Source organism: Rhinoderma darwinii, chromosome 3 (assembly GCF_050947455.1).
Source record: "Rhinoderma darwinii isolate aRhiDar2 chromosome 3, aRhiDar2.hap1, whole genome shotgun sequence".
Taxonomy (NCBI): domain Eukaryota; kingdom Metazoa; phylum Chordata; class Amphibia; order Anura; family Rhinodermatidae; genus Rhinoderma; species Rhinoderma darwinii.
In genome coordinates, this window is record NC_134689.1 from 258,937,725 (window position 1) to 258,956,394 (window position 18,670).

At 42.4% G+C, this 18,670-nt stretch overlaps 1 protein-coding gene across 6 annotated transcripts in view; it reads right to left on the minus strand.

Moving 5' to 3' along the window:
- Positions 1–18,670, minus strand: part of AP3B2 (adaptor related protein complex 3 subunit beta 2) — a 117,784-nt gene that overhangs the window by 39,996 nt on the left and 59,118 nt on the right. The window contains exons 14-20 of one of the 6 annotated variants that reach the window (XM_075857853.1): positions 12,207–12,316; positions 11,783–11,959; positions 10,806–10,992; positions 7,621–7,739; positions 7,245–7,304; positions 3,166–3,277; positions 2,690–2,846 (exon numbers count right to left, since the gene is read on the minus strand). In XM_075857853.1, coding sequence (XP_075713968.1) covers positions 2,690–2,846; positions 3,166–3,277; positions 7,245–7,304; positions 7,621–7,739; positions 10,806–10,992; positions 11,783–11,959; positions 12,207–12,316 — 922 coding nt within the window. Of the gene's footprint in view, positions 1–2,689; positions 2,847–3,165; positions 3,278–7,235; positions 7,305–7,608; positions 7,740–10,805; positions 10,993–11,782; positions 11,960–12,206; positions 12,317–18,670 lie in introns of all 6 variants that reach the window. The other 5 variants (XM_075857852.1, XM_075857851.1, XM_075857850.1 and 2 more) reach the window with 5 other exon arrangements.

Genomic DNA, 18,670 nt, shown 5'->3' on the forward strand with positions numbered 1-18,670 from the left:
CTGAGCAATGTTGTGTCTTCCCAGTGCTTGTCCGGCAAAGGTTCCCTAGCTGTATACTGTTTCCTGTATCCCGTATCCAATACCTGTGTCCGGTGTCCTTGCCAAGTCCATTGTCTGAGATAACTTCACTGTTCAAGTCCATTGTCTGAGACGACTTACGTGTTCAAGTCCATTGTCCGAGACGACTTTTGTGTTCAAGTCAAGTGTCCGAGACGACTTCACCATCTGTGTCTGGTGTCCTTGCCAAGTCCATTGTCCGAGACGACTTCTGTGTTCAAGTCCAGTGTCCGTGATGACTACAGTTCCTGTGTCCTGTATCCGAGACAAGTCCAATTATCCAGCACTAGCCAGCTTCCGATAGTCCGGCACAAGCCAGCTTCCGATAGTCCGGCACCAGTTTGCTTATGATTATCCGGCACAAGCCAGCAATCCATGTACTCTCACCCTAGTGACTGTCATTGACATTTTGTTTGACCAGCTGCTACTCCACTACGGCGGAGCAGCCCAGTGGGTCCACATACCCCATAGCCGTGACACATAGTTTGAAAATATTACTCTGTGCATGCTGCTGTAACTAAGGCTTCATGGCTTGATGATATCCATTCTTTATAGCAACTGCTTTATATTATTTTATATTCTTTTCTTTAATTGGTAAGTCCTTTTATTTGACGTTTGGCACATCCTCCATATTTCATTCAACTGCCTTCTGGAAAAGCCATTTTATAGCAGTAGATGTAGCTATTACACGATTTTTATTGCTAGTAGATTGGTCGACTTGCCTGTTGCTCCTGAGGAGTTCCAGTATTTTTCTAATTTACTAACGCCCCTCCCACCTCACGTTGATGACGGCGCAAAATTTGAAAGTGTGGGTGACTTGATTCTGTGGCCGTCCCTTATGGGGTCCCTCAGATCTCTTGCTCCTGCAGTCTACAGGGAAATGATACAGGAAACTGTGAAGAGACTATGACGGGACGCTGGCTTACCTGTGCTGATTTGCAGAGTCGATGTTGGCTACTCTAAGTGTGGATGGGGGCTGTAGCACTTTAGGGGCTGCCTGAGGAGGAGTTGGAGAGACCGGTCTGAGGACACTGGGGCTCAGTTCTGCCACCCTACTCTGCAGGTCTCCCCCTTGTGTCTGTCTTTCTAAACCACCCTCCGTGCTGAATGCTGTGGGCTGAGTGTTGCTAGTGGTCAGAGGGAGCCCACAATTTGCACGGTGAGAGAAGCCGGAGGTTAGTGCTGGTAAATCATAGGAGGCATAAGCAATAGGAGGTTTGGCTGAAAGTGGAGGTACAGGTATACGATCTCTATATGCTAAAATTGTACTCTGTTATGGTTAAAATGATAGACTTTTGCAGGTGAACTTGAAAATCCTCTTGCATTGAAAGTATAAATAAACCTGATGAACTGTTTCTATTGAAAGTGTAACTGACAATTGCTTAAGTAGCAATCAGACTTGATGAAATGCTGTTTCTCAAAGGGTAAAACAAGACACCCCCCTTGTAGCATAACCAAAAGTCTGTTGAATGGCCTTCGCTTACGGTGGAATAAAAACATTTTATTTAAAAGCAATACTAAACAAGAGAAATTCTCACTATTGTATGTATAATTAAAACTGGATGAAATACTCTTAAAGTCTAATCAAGCACTGTTCTTACAGCGAAAACAAACTTGATGCTTTTATCTTTACTGAAAATATAACTGAATCTGGGTGAATTTAGGAATCGCCATTAGTGAAGCAGACGGAGAGGTCGCCTAGTGGAAACACTTAGGCCTTATTTACACGAGCGTAGTTCACGTCCGTGATACACGCGTGAAAATCACGCACGTCGCACGGACCTATGCTAGTCAATGGGGCCGTTCAGACATTCCGTGTTTTTCACGCATCGTGTGTCCGCTGTGTGAAACCCACAGCATGTCCTATGCTTAAGAGTTTTTCGCGCTTCACGCACCCATTGAAGTCAATGGGTGCGTGAAAACCGAGCACGGCACACGGACGCACTTCTGTGTGCCGCGCGTGATTCGCGCAACAGTTGTTGAAGAAATGAAGGGAATAATAAAACCACCTCCATTTCATTTTCTAAACCGCGAGTCATAAGGATGCCATACGCGCAAAAAACACGCAGCCACGCACCAAACACTGATGCCACACGGAAATGCAATGCGCAAAAAACGCAGCATTTTTTGCGCGCGCAAATCGCACACGTTCGTGTGAATTTCGCCTTAAAGTACCAAATTTAATTTTACAATGACTCATGACAAGATGAACAAGACACAACAAAAGCAAACTCCTCCAAAGGAACGCAGAGCAACTCAGCAGTGAGCCCAGGGGGGTTATGCAGACATCTTTTTCTAATCTTGATCAACCCCTTTAAAAAATTTTTGTTTATCCACAAACCTATTTAACAAGTAATGCCTAACAATATGTTTATTGACATAGTGACAGCATATAAATGGTCCCCTAAATTTGTAAGTAGGGGGCCTGTAGTACAAAGCATTAAACTTTCCCGCCCTTCACTGATGCCTAAGAAACAGGACTGTCTTGGTTCTATAGGCCTTGGTCAGAGCTCCAAAAAAAATGTTATGTGACCAAAGACTTATGGAAGGGGCGTATGTGTCAAACTATTTTTCAATGCCCTTACCAGAACTTCAGGGCCATTCTTGACTAGATTTGTCACAGTTCTCTTACCTCCCCTCACTCTGTGTTTCATTCTTTTCCTTTTTCTTCTCTTGCTTTTCAGACTCTTCTTCCTCTTCACTCTCTTCCTCCTCCTCTTCGCTCTCGGACTCAGAACCACTACCACTGCTACTCCCACCACTCTCTGACTCGCTCACTGACTCTGGTTCTGTCAAAAAAGGATTGTAAGGCATTTGTCAGCAAAATGTTGATTTTAAAATGCAGTGCACTTATGCCCAATATGGCAAAATAATAATTTGTACCAATCTTTCACAATGTTCATATTATTATCTTAATAAAATGCAATAGGGTTAACATGAGAAAATTATTGCCTATGAAACGTGCTATATATTGCAGCAGATCAGATAACGGTCGTCATTTTACTAGTTCAGGCTCATGTTCAGTTTCCCAACTTTTCTTTTCACTACTTTCATAAATGTATCGTTAAAATTAGCAACAGCAGTGTTGGATTTTGACTAGTCTCTCACCGCTGTCTGCAGACTCTGTTGGTCCTGATTCACCATCTGAATCAGAGTAGAATGGCTTCTCCTCCCTCTCTTTCCTCTTTTCCCTGCTTGGGCACTTAGTCCATTCAGGTACCTGGAAGGGTCAATTGCATTACTATATACAAGAAAAAGATAGTTGAGATTATATGACAAAACTCACAAAATTCAGGTATAATTTACTTGTCAGTTAAAATATAAAAAAAGAGGGAGAAAACACAAATAAAGAGAAGTGAAAGAAAAATAAATAGTAAAATGAAGGTCTTCATACCTTTTTACTAAAAATAAAATTCTGATTGGGAGGGGAACACCTATTCCTTTTTATCCAGCAGAAAACATTTTCCACTCACTTATAACATCTGGATTGAATATTATTGTCAATCCCAAATTCCTGAAATAATATGCATGGTCAGATTGGCCATGTTATTTCATTGCAGCAGGGGGACGCTGACTGCTAGACACATCCGGCATTGCTTATCTTGCAGATAAACAAAAGGTGAGGCTGGAAGAATCCATCCTAACAGAACCTTATTTCCTGTGCAGTCAGTGGATCTACTACCAGGCCGTGTGACATTTTATTGCCAGCGGATCCCCTTAAGATCTCACTTCTTTGTTCACCTTTCAACTGCCTATAATGGTAACTAGAAAGAACATTCATATTATGAGACCCTGTTCCAGATTGCTGAAGACGGAGTAACTGACTAGCCACATAAGTCTGCTTGTACAGTAACTTCTTGCCTCAGTGCCTATTATTCATTATGAACCCTAGATCTCCTTGACTGCTACAAGGATAAGCATTGCTGCTCTGGTAACAAAGAGGGATCATCAGATGTGCCACATTTCTACCTGCGTAGCCAGGATACAGACCCGCTCGCGTAAAAAAGCTCTGGGGAGACAACTTGTTTTCTATTAGGCCGGATTTACACGAGCGTGTGCGTTTTGCGCGCGCAAAAAAACGCTGCGTTTTGCGTGCGCAAAAGGCAATTGACAGCTCCGTGTGTCATCCGTGTATGATGCGCGGCTGCGTGATTTTCGCGCAGCCGCCATCATAGAGATGAGGTAGTCGACGCCCGTCACTGTCCAAGGTGCTGAAAGAGCTAACTGATCGGCAGTAACTCTTTCAGCACCCTCGACAGAGAATGCCGATCACAATATACACCAACCTGTGACTAAAAAAAGACGTTCAAACTTACCATGAACTGCCTGCTTCCTCCAGTCCGGTCTCCCGGCCGTTGCCTTGGTGACGCGTCCCTCTCGTCATCCGGCCCCACCTCCCAGGATGACGCGGCAGGCCATGAGACCGCTGCAGCCTGTGCTTGGCCTGTGATTGGCTGCAGCTGTCACTTGGCCTGAATTGTCATCCCGGGAGGTCGGACTGGAGGAAGGAGCCGGGACTTATCGGTAAGTCCGAACTTCTGGTTTTTTTTACACGTATATGTATATTGTGATCGAAAGTCACTGTCCATGGTGCTGAAACAGTTTAAGTCTTTGAGCACCGTGGGCAGTGACTGTCTCCTGACGTCGCGTACCCGAACATTTTTTGCCGGGTTCGGTCAAAACGAGTTCGGCCGAACCCGGTGAAGTTCGGTGCGCTCATCTCTAATTTGACACTCCGTTTGGATGTTTGTAACCAGAAAAGCACGTGGTGCTTTTCTGTTTACATTCATCCTTTTGACAGCTCTTGCGTGATTTTCGCGCATGCAACGCAGGACCGTCCGTGTGGCATGCGTTGTTTTCACGCACCCATTGAAGTCAATGGGTGCATGTTGCGTGAAAAACGCAAGAATATAGAACATGTCGTGAGTTTTACGCAACGCACTCACGCAGCGCAAAATTCACGCATTGTCTAAACAGCCCCATAGACTATTATAGGTGCGTACGACACGCGTGAAAAGCACGCGCGTATAATACGCTCGTGTAAATGAGGCCTAAACATGTATGTAAAGCTGGGTTCACACGAGCATGTTACGTCCGTAATGGACGGAACGTATTTCGGCCGCAAGTCGCGGACCGAACTCACGGCAGGGAGCCGGGCTCCTAGCATCATAGTTATGTATGACACTATGTTATGTTAAGGACGTAACATGCTCGTGTGAACCCAGCCTAATAATACAGAAGGAAATTATTTATATCTATTTGCCAAACGGTAGATCAGGTTGCAGAAACATCTATTGATTATAAAATCAAAAAAGTATGGTATAAAATTCCAAGTGAAACGAAAAAGTTAAAAGTAAATTATTTAAGAAAAGAAGGAAAAATTCTAGTTACAATATGCGATACAAAGTAAGCTAGGAACAAGCTATAAACATAAGATAGGCACCGTATAACGCCTTCTTTACAAAGTGTTTTCTCAGCCTTTTAAAACGTATGTAAAAAAATACCAGGCGTTTCAAAGCCAGCTTCACACACAACCTTTTGCTGCGTATTCGGTGGCATCTTTTGTGCATTTTTTTTCGGGGGGTGGTGCAAAAAGTCTATAGTGAAATAGGAGAATGTCAAATGTGCTAGAATTATAGCACAAACTGTGAAAAAAAAGTGGCACACATGCCGTGCGACAAATTTACTATGTGTTTTTCAGACACCTTCTTCCTCGACAGTTTTGAAAAGTGTCTAAAAAAAAAAGGGGTGTAGAAAATAGGATTGGTAAATTGTGGCAGATAAATTAACGGAGTGCACCATTGTTTTGGCACAAAATATTGATGTAAAGTATGCCATTACAAGGTTGTGTAAGGAAGAGAAAAGTGTTTAACCCTTTCCCGCAGCAGCCATTTTTTGGAGTTTCACTTTAGTTTTTTCCTCCCACCTACCAAAAGCCATAACTTTTTTATTTTTCCATCAATATTACCGTATGAGAGTTTGTTTTTTGCGGAACGAGTTGTAGATTTTTAGGACACCATATATTTTTATTGTACCATATAATGTAGTGGGAAACGGGAAAAAAATTATGTGGGGTGGGATAGAAAAAAAACAGTGATTCCTCAATCTTTTGGGGTTTTTTTTTTTTACGGCGATCACTGTGCGGTAAAAACGGCACGGTAACTTTATTCTGCGGGTCAATACGATTACGGTGATACCAAGTTTATATATATATTTTTTTTATGTTTTACTACTTTTATAAGGGAATAACTTATTGTCAAAAATAAAATTTGAGTTTTGTCGCCATGTTCTGATAGCCATAACTTTTTTATTTTTCCATTGATTGAGCAGTAGGAGGGCTTATTTTTTGCGGGGCGAGCTGTAGTTTCTAGTGGTACTATTTTGGGGTAAATAAGACTTTTTGATCACTTTTGGATCAAAAAAGATTAAGTGACCAAAAAACAGAGATTCTGGTGATTTTCAATTTTTTTATGCCGTTCACCATGTGGACTAAATATTGATATATTGTAATAGTTTCGACTTTTACGGATGCGTCGATACCAGTTATGTTAACTTTCTCTTTTTTTTAACATTGTGGTTGAAAAAAAATGGGAAAAGGGGGGTTTTTTGAACTTCCGTATAGAGAATACTGAGCAGCTGTATCTCAAAAAGTAAAAGGAATTTTTAATAAAAACTATTTATAAAGTTGCACCAATCACACTGACTGACCTTTTTATTAAGGAAGAGAAAACATGTCCAGCATTTTTGGTGGCGTTTCTGAGTTTGTGTCAAAACTGCCAAAAATTGGATTTTCAAATTTCACTAAAGACTTTTAACTACGGTAACATAAAAATAAAACATGCCACAGAAAATTATGCAAAGCGCTGTGTGTGAATATAGGTTTATAAATGTTAGAATCAGCAATAAGGGTATATAGTATATAACAGCAGGTTGATATTCATGCATTTTAAGTTCACATAAAACTGATCTAGAAATTTTAAAAAAAGATAAAAAGTACATAATTTGCAGAATCTAATTTTTCATGTACATGTACAATCAATTCTCCCATGAACTATATTGGGGGCAATTGTGTTATCAAGCTTGTGAATTCAGCTTTAGAAAGTGAGGTGAGCATTTAGGTCACTGCACACAGAAAGAGTAGACTAACTGGAGAGAGAGTGCACACTCAAATTACACACAAGTGACACCTCTTTCCGCTCCCCCAGAAGGCTGATGTGACACTCTGTGGGCTCAGTTTCTTCCTCTTCCTGAATACAAGGGAAGATAATTGATTAATAATATATTCCAGTGTAAAATCCAAAAATAACCTATACTGCAGAGAGCATTGGTGGATGATGGTAACTGCATTATCTGAAGTATAAATTATAAACAGCAAAGATGAAAAAAAATAAACCTTTTGCAACAAAGATGCAAGCCTGAAACTATAGCCCACAGCAGCAAAATAGAGCAAGCGCTTAGAAAAGAATAAAATTTTATGCAGGATAAAATTCACAGAAAGGGGGATAGCACTGGGCATCGCCCTCAGCCCTATATACTCAGGTTAGCACGCACAGCTTCCTTCACCTCCACGTTGCGTACAGATGGATCAGGAGCCTCCTCTGGCCAGTCTGGTAACTCCTGATACCCAACAGCTTTGGCATTCAACAGATGAGAAAGAGAGCCCAACTGAAAGTGATCTCGATCTGTGTGTAGGAGAAAAAAAATTAAAGGGACAAGCCCCCTCTTATTATATATATTCTAGTCACAATATTTTCTATTACATGCGGCATTTATTTTTTTTTTTTAAAAACGCATGTATTAACACAAAAGTTATACAATACACATATATTCAAGCTGGACAGTCATTATGGGTTCCCTGTGGGCTATATTTATCATTAGTGGGGGCTTAAAAATTAAGATACCCACTGCTTTTTTATTGGTTCCTGAGTGAGGTCTCCAGCTGTACCTTCCGAATCCTTTCACATAGTGTGCTGACATTTATTACCGTCGTCAGCACTGTCTGAGGCTTAGTTCACATCTGCTTTCTATTTTTCCGTTGCTCATAGGAGCAAAACAACGAAAAACCTGGAAGTGCCAGATCCATTGCATCCGACAGCGCTCAACGAAACCCTTGACTTTAATGCTTCTGACAGGTTTCCGTCATTGTGTCTTTCCAGCAAGCTGCGTGTTTTTGTCTGGCATTTCTCACTGGATCTGCGACAGAGGCTTCTTTTGGACAAGCATCGGCACCCTGCGATCATGTCGCGGGTGTGCCGATAGGGAAACAGAGGGAGCCTCTTCGTTCTGTTAAACTCCTTAAATGCTAAGTGGCTATTGACGGTTAAATGGGATCTGATCCCAGCCATTGCAGTGGGATGATGGCTGTATAGTACAGGCACATCTGCTGCTTATGTCACGGGCACAGCTTCTCTGTCCGCACCATCACCACAACATACATCGGAGTGCAAGAAGATAGTCCTTACCAGAAAATTAGTTACGTCATGGTGCAGGTAGAGGTTACATTTTGTGGCTTTTATTATTTAAAAAAATTAACTGCCAAATTGAAGGCACAGACTTACTTCCTGTGTTGTCTATATAAACCGTACAGCAGGGTGTGTGTGCTTTATGGCAGCTGCAAAGAATGTAGACAGTCTTCAGGAAGTATGGCCTCTCCTCCATAGACCAGTTAGTAAAAGGAGAGATGCATACAAAGCCTTAAGGCCCTTTTACACCGGCCGACACAGCGAGCGCCAATCAACGAGACATCGTTGATCGGCGCTAGCTTGCTCCTGTCACACGGAGCTATGGATGGGGACGAGCGGTTGTTACTCCGATCGCTTGTCCCCATACATTATTATCATGTTTACACAGGGAGATGTGCTGTCGACAACGATGATCTTTTACTTTTTTTAAAACGGTACGACCAGCAGATGATCGAGCGTTTGATCGTTCATCTGCTGATCGTTCCCGTTTACACAGGGAAATTATCGGCAACGAGAGTTATATTAATGCTTGTCTACCGATAATCGTCCTGTGTAAAACCTTAAATTATGTGTAAAAGTGTTGATATCTAAGCTTATCTAAGCATCTAGCAGTACTATAAAGTGGTCAATGCAAAAGACAAAGTTGGTCAGCACCTCCTAACAAAGTGAAATAAATGAGCTGGTACTAATCTGCTGTAACTGCAATGCAAAGAAAACAAACACAAGTGCTAATATGCTATATATGCAAGCATTTAATATTTTTTTATTTTAAATTGCAACATTTACTATACTTATAAATGTGAGGGTTCTTAGCGCACATTTTGATTAAATTGTATGGGCCCACCTGCCTCCACAAGGTGACCTCATTCAGATGGGTCCCCATTATAACTGTACAACAGGAGACCTACCTGTAATGGCGGGGTAGGGAGACAGACAGGTGAGCCCTAATCTACCCGCAAACCCAGTCCCTGCCTACTTGCACGGCCCGTCCTAGGCGACGGCTTACAACTGAGCGACGGTCCCTACACTCAATATGTGCACGACAGACAACACAGGGCAAGGGTACACTGAAGCAGGGAAGTTGGGCAGTTGCCCACGGCAACACCGTGAGCAACAGGAGAGTGAACGAGCCGAGTCAAACCAGGAGAGTGCGTGGTAACAAAAGCAGAGCAGAATAATAGTAGTCAGTCAAGCCAGGGTCGATATGAAGCAGAGGTCAATTGTATATAGCAGGAACAGCAGAGCCAGGAAACAGGAGAATCACAGGCAAAGGACAAGAAGCAAATGAAGGTATACATAGACCAAGGGCGGGAGCTAGAACCGTCTGGCAAGGCTGTGATAGGTTCTCCCACTTCTCAACCTACCAGCCTGAGTGGTAGCAGATCGAGTCACTCCAGCAGACCTAGGCACAGATGCAGGCTGATTAACCACGGGCGTCGACACAGAAGCTGTGTCTGGCAAATCCTTTACACTACCTCTCTCTCTTGGGCCCAGGCCTACAAAATGTATCTAAAATGGATAGGAACCAGCTTTGTTCTATAATAACTAAACACAGCCTTGGAAAGGTGGGGAGCAGTGCATAAAATGGAGGCAGTCACCACCACCAAAAGTACAATGCAAAAGACTAAATTGTTCAGCACCTCCTAACAAAGTGAACAAAGAGTTGTCAATAACTCACCCACGTTCTGATAATAATGAGATCACTCGACTTATTCTGTCCCAGCCTATACAGCAATGCTGACAAGTGAGCTACAGAAAACAGGAAGTGTCAGCCTATTGTGTCTACTCTAGTGGCCAGTGTGAAAATTTTAATATTTCAAGATATTTCTTTTTTCGATGTGGATAGTATAAGTAAATAAAAAAAACACCAACATTTTACAAAAAAAAAATGTTTATAATAAAAGCCTGATTTAAATAATATTTTGTTTTCAAGTGATACATTCCTTTTAAAATAAATAAGTAAATAACAATCAATGATAGAGCAATTCCATGTCGGACTAGGGTATCTTGGGTCCACCAGAGGAATTGATTCTCCGTGCCCAGAACAAGGAACACGTACATGTCCTCTTTTAACTGCATTCTAAACTGTGCCAAAATCATTGTGCATACAGGTCATATAAATAATACATTCTGACTCCTGGTTAGTTGTAAATCGACCCGAACAGCAAGTAATTAGCAGCAAATTATCATTATGGAGTTGTCTACTGCTGGACCATTGGGTCCCATTATGGTACTCTGGTAGGCCAGTCTAACCTTGAACCAATTGTAAAGAAGCTGAATAAATACCTTTAAATGGAGACTCCAAAATAGGTGCAGGTTTTTGAGCCAGGAAAAGCCTCTTGGCGTGCTTGCTAAGGGCTCCACTTTTTTCCGTGGGTACAATCAATTGCCGAATAAATCTTGTTCTGTCTCTGATGTCATAATTTTGGTCATACTTGGCCAGATTCAGAACATACTGAGTAAGGAGCTTAGTCTAAGAACACATATGATGGGGGAAACATTGAATTAGGACAAATACACATCCATACATAAAATATAGTAGTAAAAGTGTCATGAAAATAACTTGTTTATATTTAGTGCAGTGTCAGGTGCAATGCTTCTCAAACAGATTTTTGAGATGGGGTCTCAGACCGTACCACGAGAGCATTCTACGTCAATGTGAAAAGTTTGCCTAAAACAGTGTCCTTCTTGTTAGTATAGAGGAGGGACATGAAGCCTCAAAGAAGAGGGAGGGGCGGAAGCACCAATGTAAAATGCTTCCATGGCAAGATCTGAGACAGGAGATCTCTAAGACATGAACCAATACGGTAGGGGGGGGGGGGGCTCAAGAAAGTGGGAACATGGAGGGTCACGTTGCCACAAAGGCATCTAATGCTGGAACATTTCTCGGCAAAGAAGGGGACATGGAGACATACTTTGGTGCCATAATTATAATAATCACTTGAACAGCTTTGGAGGGTTTGGATCCAGTGATATACCTATTAATTTTTAAGGATTCTTCACTGATGTCAGTAGCTGTTTAAGGTGTCTGAGCTAAAATAGTTTGAGAAGTTATTATATTGTTCTTATATAGCACAACTAGATGGCGAACATATTTTTGTTACTTTTGAAGCATGCCAGGATCATGGAGAGCCATTTGACGGTCCCCAGCCTTACAATTGTGAAATTATACAGAAATGGTTATATCCAGATATTCATATATTATGTGCCAAACATAAATGCAGCTTTTCTACCCATTCTAGAATAGTATAACTGCCACATACCTGCTTTGAATTAGTCAGATACAGCTTAGCCGCAAGGTTTATGGTCTGGAGTTTAACAATGTCTTCTTCATTTGTGAATGACTTGGCCATCTTCCTCAATACATCAGGAGCTATTTTAGGCACATGTTCACAGTACTCACCAATCAGCCACAAGATGCTAGCTCGAGCCATAGGCACCTGCAAAAAAATATAGTACTGAGGTCCTGCTTGCTCACACAAAGCAATGAATTTGATTTAGTAGATGGGCCATTAAGTGCATGCACCCGGTCAGTCTATCCGCCTACAGATTTACATAACATAACTGAGAATTCCGGTGCTTAATAATATAGCACCACACAATGACGAAGTTGATCATGATCTATTCTAGCATTACTGTATATGAATTTAATATATTACATGTATCATCCTTGAGAGTAATGGATACCTGGATGTTGTCGGTTAACTTGGCCATGTGTTTTATTATTTCACTGTGCTGTGCTGGCTGCATTTGGAGTAATTTCTTGATAACCACCACTGATTCTGCAACAACTAGCTCTGTAAGAAATACAACCAAAGTAATCATATTGTATAAAATATACGAAATGCAAGTAAAATGCATGTTTAAAATGCATGACTGATTGTGTGAAAAAAAATAATTATTTGACATATATACAGTGGATATAAAAAGTCTACACACCCCTGTTAAAATGGCAGGTTTTTGTCATGTCATGTCATGTCATGTCATGTCAAAACAAACTGAAATCATTTAGAGGGGGAAAATAAAAATAACAAAAGTACAATAATGTGGTTGCACAAGTGTGAACACCCTCTTATAATTGGGGATGTGGTTGTGTTCAGAATTAGCCAATCACATTTAAACTGATGTAAAATAGTAGTCAGTACACAGCTGCCATTATTTAAAGTGATTCTGAGTAACCCCATATAATGTTCAGCTGTTCTATTAGGATGACATTTTCTTTGTTGCATGTGGCACCAAAAGCCATGGTCCGTAAAGAACTTACAACACATCAAAGGGATCTGATTCTTGAAAGGCATCAGTCAGGAGCAGGGTACCAAAGAATTTCCAAGGCATTAGATATACCATGGAACAGAGTGAAGATGTTCATCAAGAAGTGGATTACATTTGGCACAACAGTGGTATTACCAAGAACTGGACGCCCCTCAAAACTTAATGAAAAGACAGGACGAAAATTGGTCCGGGAGGCTACCAAGAGCCCTACAGCAACATTAACCGATTCAGGTCCGGGCTATTTTGATCCTTCAGGACCAGACAAAGGTGTGGCCATTTTTAGCATGCGTTAGTAAACCGGCTATAACTTTTTTATTTGTAGGGCTAGCGACATGATTTTTGCGATATTTATTCCCTAGGTAATGCAGGTTTCTTTTCTATCATTTTTTTACACATTCCTTTTTGCTATTTTAGAATTTTTAGGCTTAAAGTTTGAAAATAATAGTAAATAAAAAATAAGCTTTTATGCATTTTAGCTATTTTTTTTCTGGTAATAATATAGTTTTACCCTAAAATAATCCTTTTATTTGTGATCGTCATTGTCTACCGTAAATTTTTATATATTACATGTCTATTTTAGGGTAACTGGGTCAGGGCTAGCGTTACTACAATGATTGGCGGGGGCACCACGTTTTTTTGGGGTGGGTATTTTATGTGTATTTATTATTAATTTTGTTTGTACTTTGTTTTACTTTTATTTTTTTAATATTATGGTCCTTCCCTGAAAGGTCAGAAAAGACCTTTGTGGGACATTTATATATATTTGTTTTCTTTTACACCATGTTTTTCCACTGTAACTGGAGCTGCATAGCAGCCCCAGTTACAGGGGAAATCAGCCCTCTCATAGTGACTTTTGTCACTAATAGGTCTGTGCTGGGTCTAGTAAGACCCAGCAGCAGCCTGCCACTAATGGCACCCGGCGATCATGTGACCAGTCAAATGACCACCGAGATCAATAGAGGCAGTTGCCGCTGCCTTTATTTGTATAAACAGCGCTCATTGAGCGCTGTTTAGAAGAGATCAGAGGAGATAGAAGCAGCGAAAGCCGGAGACCCGACATTCAGCTGCTCGATCGCTCGAGCAGCAAGTTAAAACCTTTGCCGTAAATAGTCTATGGCACTGGTTTTAAGGACCCCGACTGCAGGACGTATATACACAACTAGCAGGCGGGAAGTGGTTAAAGGAGATGCAGGAATTTCTGGCAGGTACTTGTGTAGTGCATGTGACAACATGTGACAACATTCTCCTGTATTTGTCATATGTCTGGGCTGTGGGGTAGGGTGGGAAGACGGAAGCCTTTTCGAACAAAGAAAAACATCAAAGCCCAGCTCTGTTTTGCAAATACCTAGATCAAGTCTGCCAAAAGCATGTGGGAAAACGTGTTATGGTCTGATGAGACAAAGGTTGAACATTTTGGCCATAAGTCCAAAAGGTAAACTACCGTTCAAAAGTTTGGGGTCACCCAGACAATTTTGTGTTTTCCATGAAAACTCACACTTATATTTATCAAATGAGTTGCAAAATGACTAGAAAATATAGTCAAGACATTGACAAGGTTAGAAATAATTATTTTTATTTGAAATAATAATTTTTTCCTTCAAACTTTGCTTTCGTCAAAGAATGCTCCATTTGCAGCAATTACAGCATTGCAGACCTTTGGCATTCTCGCTGTTAATTTGCTGAGGTAATCGTGAGAAATTTCACCCCATGCTTCCAGAAGCCCCTCCCACAAGTTGGATTGGCTTGATGGGCACTTCTTGCGTACCATACGGTCAAGCTGCTCCCACAACAGCTCTATGGGGTTGAGATCTGGTGACTGCGCTGGCCACTCCATTACAGATAGAATACCAGCTGCCTGCTTCTTCCCTAAATAGTTCTTGCATAATTTGGAGGTGTGCTTTGGGTCATTGTCCTGTTGTAGGATGAAATTGGCGTTGCAAAATGGAGTGATAGCCTTCCTTATTCAAAATCCCTTTTACCTTGTACAAATCTCCCACTTTACCAGCACCAAAGTAACCCCAGACCACCACATTACCTCCACCATGCTTGACAGCATCTTTTCAGTTGTTCTGCGTCTCACAAATGTTCTTCTGTGTGATCCAAACACCTCAAACTTCGATTCGTCTGTCCATAACACTTTTTTCCAATCTTCCTCTGTCCAATGTATGTCTGCTTTTGTCCATATTAATCTTTTCCTTTTATTAGCCAGTCTCAGATATGGCTTTTTCTTTGCCACTCTGCCCTGAAGGCCAGCATCCCGGAGTCGCCTCTTCACTGTAGGCCATTTTGAGAGTTTAATCGAACCCACAAATGTAATGCTCCAGATTCTCAACTAGCTCAAAGGAAAGTCAGTTTTATAGCTCCTCTAAACATCAAAACTGTTTACAGCGGTGCTAACATAATTGCACAAGGGTTTTCAAGTGTTTTCTAATCATCCATTAGCCTTCTAACACAGTTAGCAAACACAATGTACCATTAGAACACTGGAGTGATGGTTGCTGGAAATGGGCCTCTATACACCTATGTAGATATTGCATTAAAAACCAGACGTTTGCAGCTAGAATAGTCATTTAGCACATTAACAATGTATAGAGTGTATTTCTGATTAATTTAATGTTATCTTCATTGAAAAAAACTGTGCTTTTCTTTCAAAAATAAGGAAATTTCTAAGTGACCCTAAACTTTTGAACGGTAGTGTATATTTGGAGTAAAGCCAACGCTGCGCACAGGGCCGGCCTTAGGGTAGATGGCGCCCCGTGCGAAATTATCTTTTGGCGCCCCACGCCATTATAAAAAATGCCCCATAAAAAAGCATAATTCCTCCCCACAGTATAATGCCCTATATAGTGCCCCCACACAGTGTAATGCCCCTTTAGTGCCCCCCACACAGTATAATAATAATATTTAATAATGTAATATATTATTACGCCTTCAAGGACACAGTATTTTGTCCTCTAATTGTGCCCACACAGTGTTATGCCCCCTAAGTGCCACACACATTATATTGCCCCCTGTAGTGCCCCTACACAGTATGATGTCCTCCACAGAGTATAATGCCCCCACAGCCCCCCTAGTAGAAAGTTCCCCCTGTAGATTGTGCCGTACAGCCTCCCTGTAGACCGTGCCATAATCCCCCACCTCCTCCTTGTAGACAGAGCCATACAGCCCCCATCTGCCCCTTGTAGTGTCATACAGCCCCCATCTGCCCCTTGTAGTGCCATACAGCCCCCCATCTGCCCCTTGTAGTGTCATACAGCCCCACCTCCCTCTTGTACACAGTGCCCCCCACCGCCCCCTTGTAGAAAGTGACATACAGCCCCCACCTCCCCCTTGTAGACAGTGCCATACTGCCCCCCACCTCCACCTGACAGGATCCTTGCGTAGGCCGGCTTGATCCAGAGATGTCATCACCCCGACTGCGCAGGGATCCTGTCCCTGCGCCTCATAGGCTGCAGGCGCCTCTGTAGCCTGTTACAGAGTTTCCCAACCTTTTCGGACTTGAGCCACCCCTGGAAAAAAAAAAATCCTCAGGGTCCCCCTACCAAAAATTGTTTAGAGAAAGACAGAAAATAGCTAAAAATAAGCACTACATTCTTAGGGTATGTTCACACAGCATTTTTTGGAAGGCAGAAAAAATCTGCTTTTGAATTGACAGCGTTATATGATGGGGTTTTTTTAGCGTTTTTTTTAAAGCCGTTGAAGCGAATGCAAAAGACGCAGCAAAAAAAGCTCCAAAAGAGCGCCAAAGCTATTTTCTTCCTACTATTAATTTCAATTGGAGGTCAGAGGTGGAAACCACTTGAAGACCATCAGCCCCCCCCCCCCCCCCCACCACTCACAGTAAAATGACCATCAGCCCCCCACTCACGGTAAGGCTGGGTTCACACACACTATTTACGGACGTAATTCGGGCGTTTTAGCCCCGAATTACGTCCGAAAATGCGGCTCAAAAGCGTCGGCAAAGATCTGCCCATTCATTTGAATGGGTCTTACGATATTCTGTGCCGACGGTCATTTTTGCGCCCGCGTCAAAGAAAAGCCTGTCACTTCTTGAGACGTAATTGGAGCCGTTTTCCCTTGACTCCATAGAAAAACAGCTCCAATTACGTCCGTAATGGACGCAGCGAATAGCGCCTGCACATGCCATAACGTCTGACATTCCGGAGCCGTTTTCTCCTGAAAACAGCTCCGTAATTTCAGCCGTAATGGACGCTGCCGTGTGAACATACCCTAAAATGACCATCAGCCCGTCCACTCACAGTAAAACGACCATCAGCCCGTCCACTCACAGTAAAACTACCATCAGCCCCCACTCACAGTAAAACTACCATCAGCCCCCACTCACAGTAAAACTACCATCAGCCCCCACTCACAGTAAAACGACCATTAGCCCCCCACTCACAGTAAAACGACCATCAGCCCCCACTCACAGTAAAACTACCATCAGCCCCCACTCACAGTAAAACGACCATCAGCCCCCCACTCACAGTAAAATGACCATCAGCCCAACACTCACAGATGCCCCCTGTAGGTCATGCCACACAGCCCCTTTGTAGGTAGTAGGGATGTCACAACACCTGAATTTGGACTTCAATACCGATACTTCGTGTAGTATTGCAATTTCGATACCAAAACGATACTTTGCCAACAGTAATAAAAAAAAGTTCTTCCATTTTCTGATGTGAGGCGCGAGGTGTGATGCTGAATTTAACCTCCATTTGCCTCACATTAATAGTAATTAACCCCATCATGTTTCTCAGTCATAATGGGTTAATGTGTGAGGTACATGATGGGGTTAATTACTATTAATGTGAGGCACGTGAAGGTTAAATTCATCGTCGCACCTCGTGCCTCAAATTAATAAGTGAAAGCAGTTTTTTTTTTGTTTTTTTTTTTACAGCGTACACATCATAAATGACGCAAAAAAATTGTTGTGCAGGTTATTACGGCCGCGCCAATACCGAATGTGTATATTTTATATATTGAGACTTATTTTAAGGTTTATTGTAAAAAAAAAGGTGAATGTGTATTTTTTTAAATTTAACATTACTTTATGTTTTTACTTTATTTTTAAACTTTAATGTACTGGCATATATCTATATACTGATAGTACACAGGCATATATCTATATGCCAGTACATTAGCCTGTGTACGGATAGTACACAGGCAGTTGTTAGGACATACCTAAGTATGCCCTAACAACAGGAAATATGGTAAGACAGCCCTGGGGTCCTTCAATAGACCCTGGGCTGTCTGCCCATATATGGTATGGCCCTCAATCGGTTCACAGGAATTCCCTGTGACGCGATCCAAGGGGCATCCCCCTCCTCACTTTCCCCTGAATGCTGCAGTCAGTTTTGATCGCAGCATTCAGGAGAATAGCGGCGGAGATGAGCGGTTTCTCTGATCTCCGCCGTTATAGAGCGGGGCTGCGGCTGTGTAATAGTCATTGCCCCGCTCCTGACAGAAGTGCGTGCACGGTCAGCATGAGGTAATGCGGCCGGCGCTGCACTAATGAGCGGCGGCGCAGACACCGAAGACAGAACATGTGGGTGTTTTGCAGTGTGGCCGCCATGTTCTGTTTTCAGTGCCGCCGCTCATTAGTGCAGCGCTGGCCGCATCGCATCATCCTCGCGGCGCGCTCTTGTCAGGACTCAGGAGCGGGGCAATGGCTGTATTGCACAGCCGCAGCCCCGCTCTCATTCATCATGTATTACTATACTTACCGGTGTGGCTCGAACCATATGGGGATGCACAGTATCGAAGTTTCGATGCATTGTGCATCCCTAGTAAGTAGTGCCACAAATCCCCCCCTTGCCGCACAGCCCCCTTGTAGGTAGTGCCACACACACCCTTGTAGGTAGCACTCCCTTCCTGTA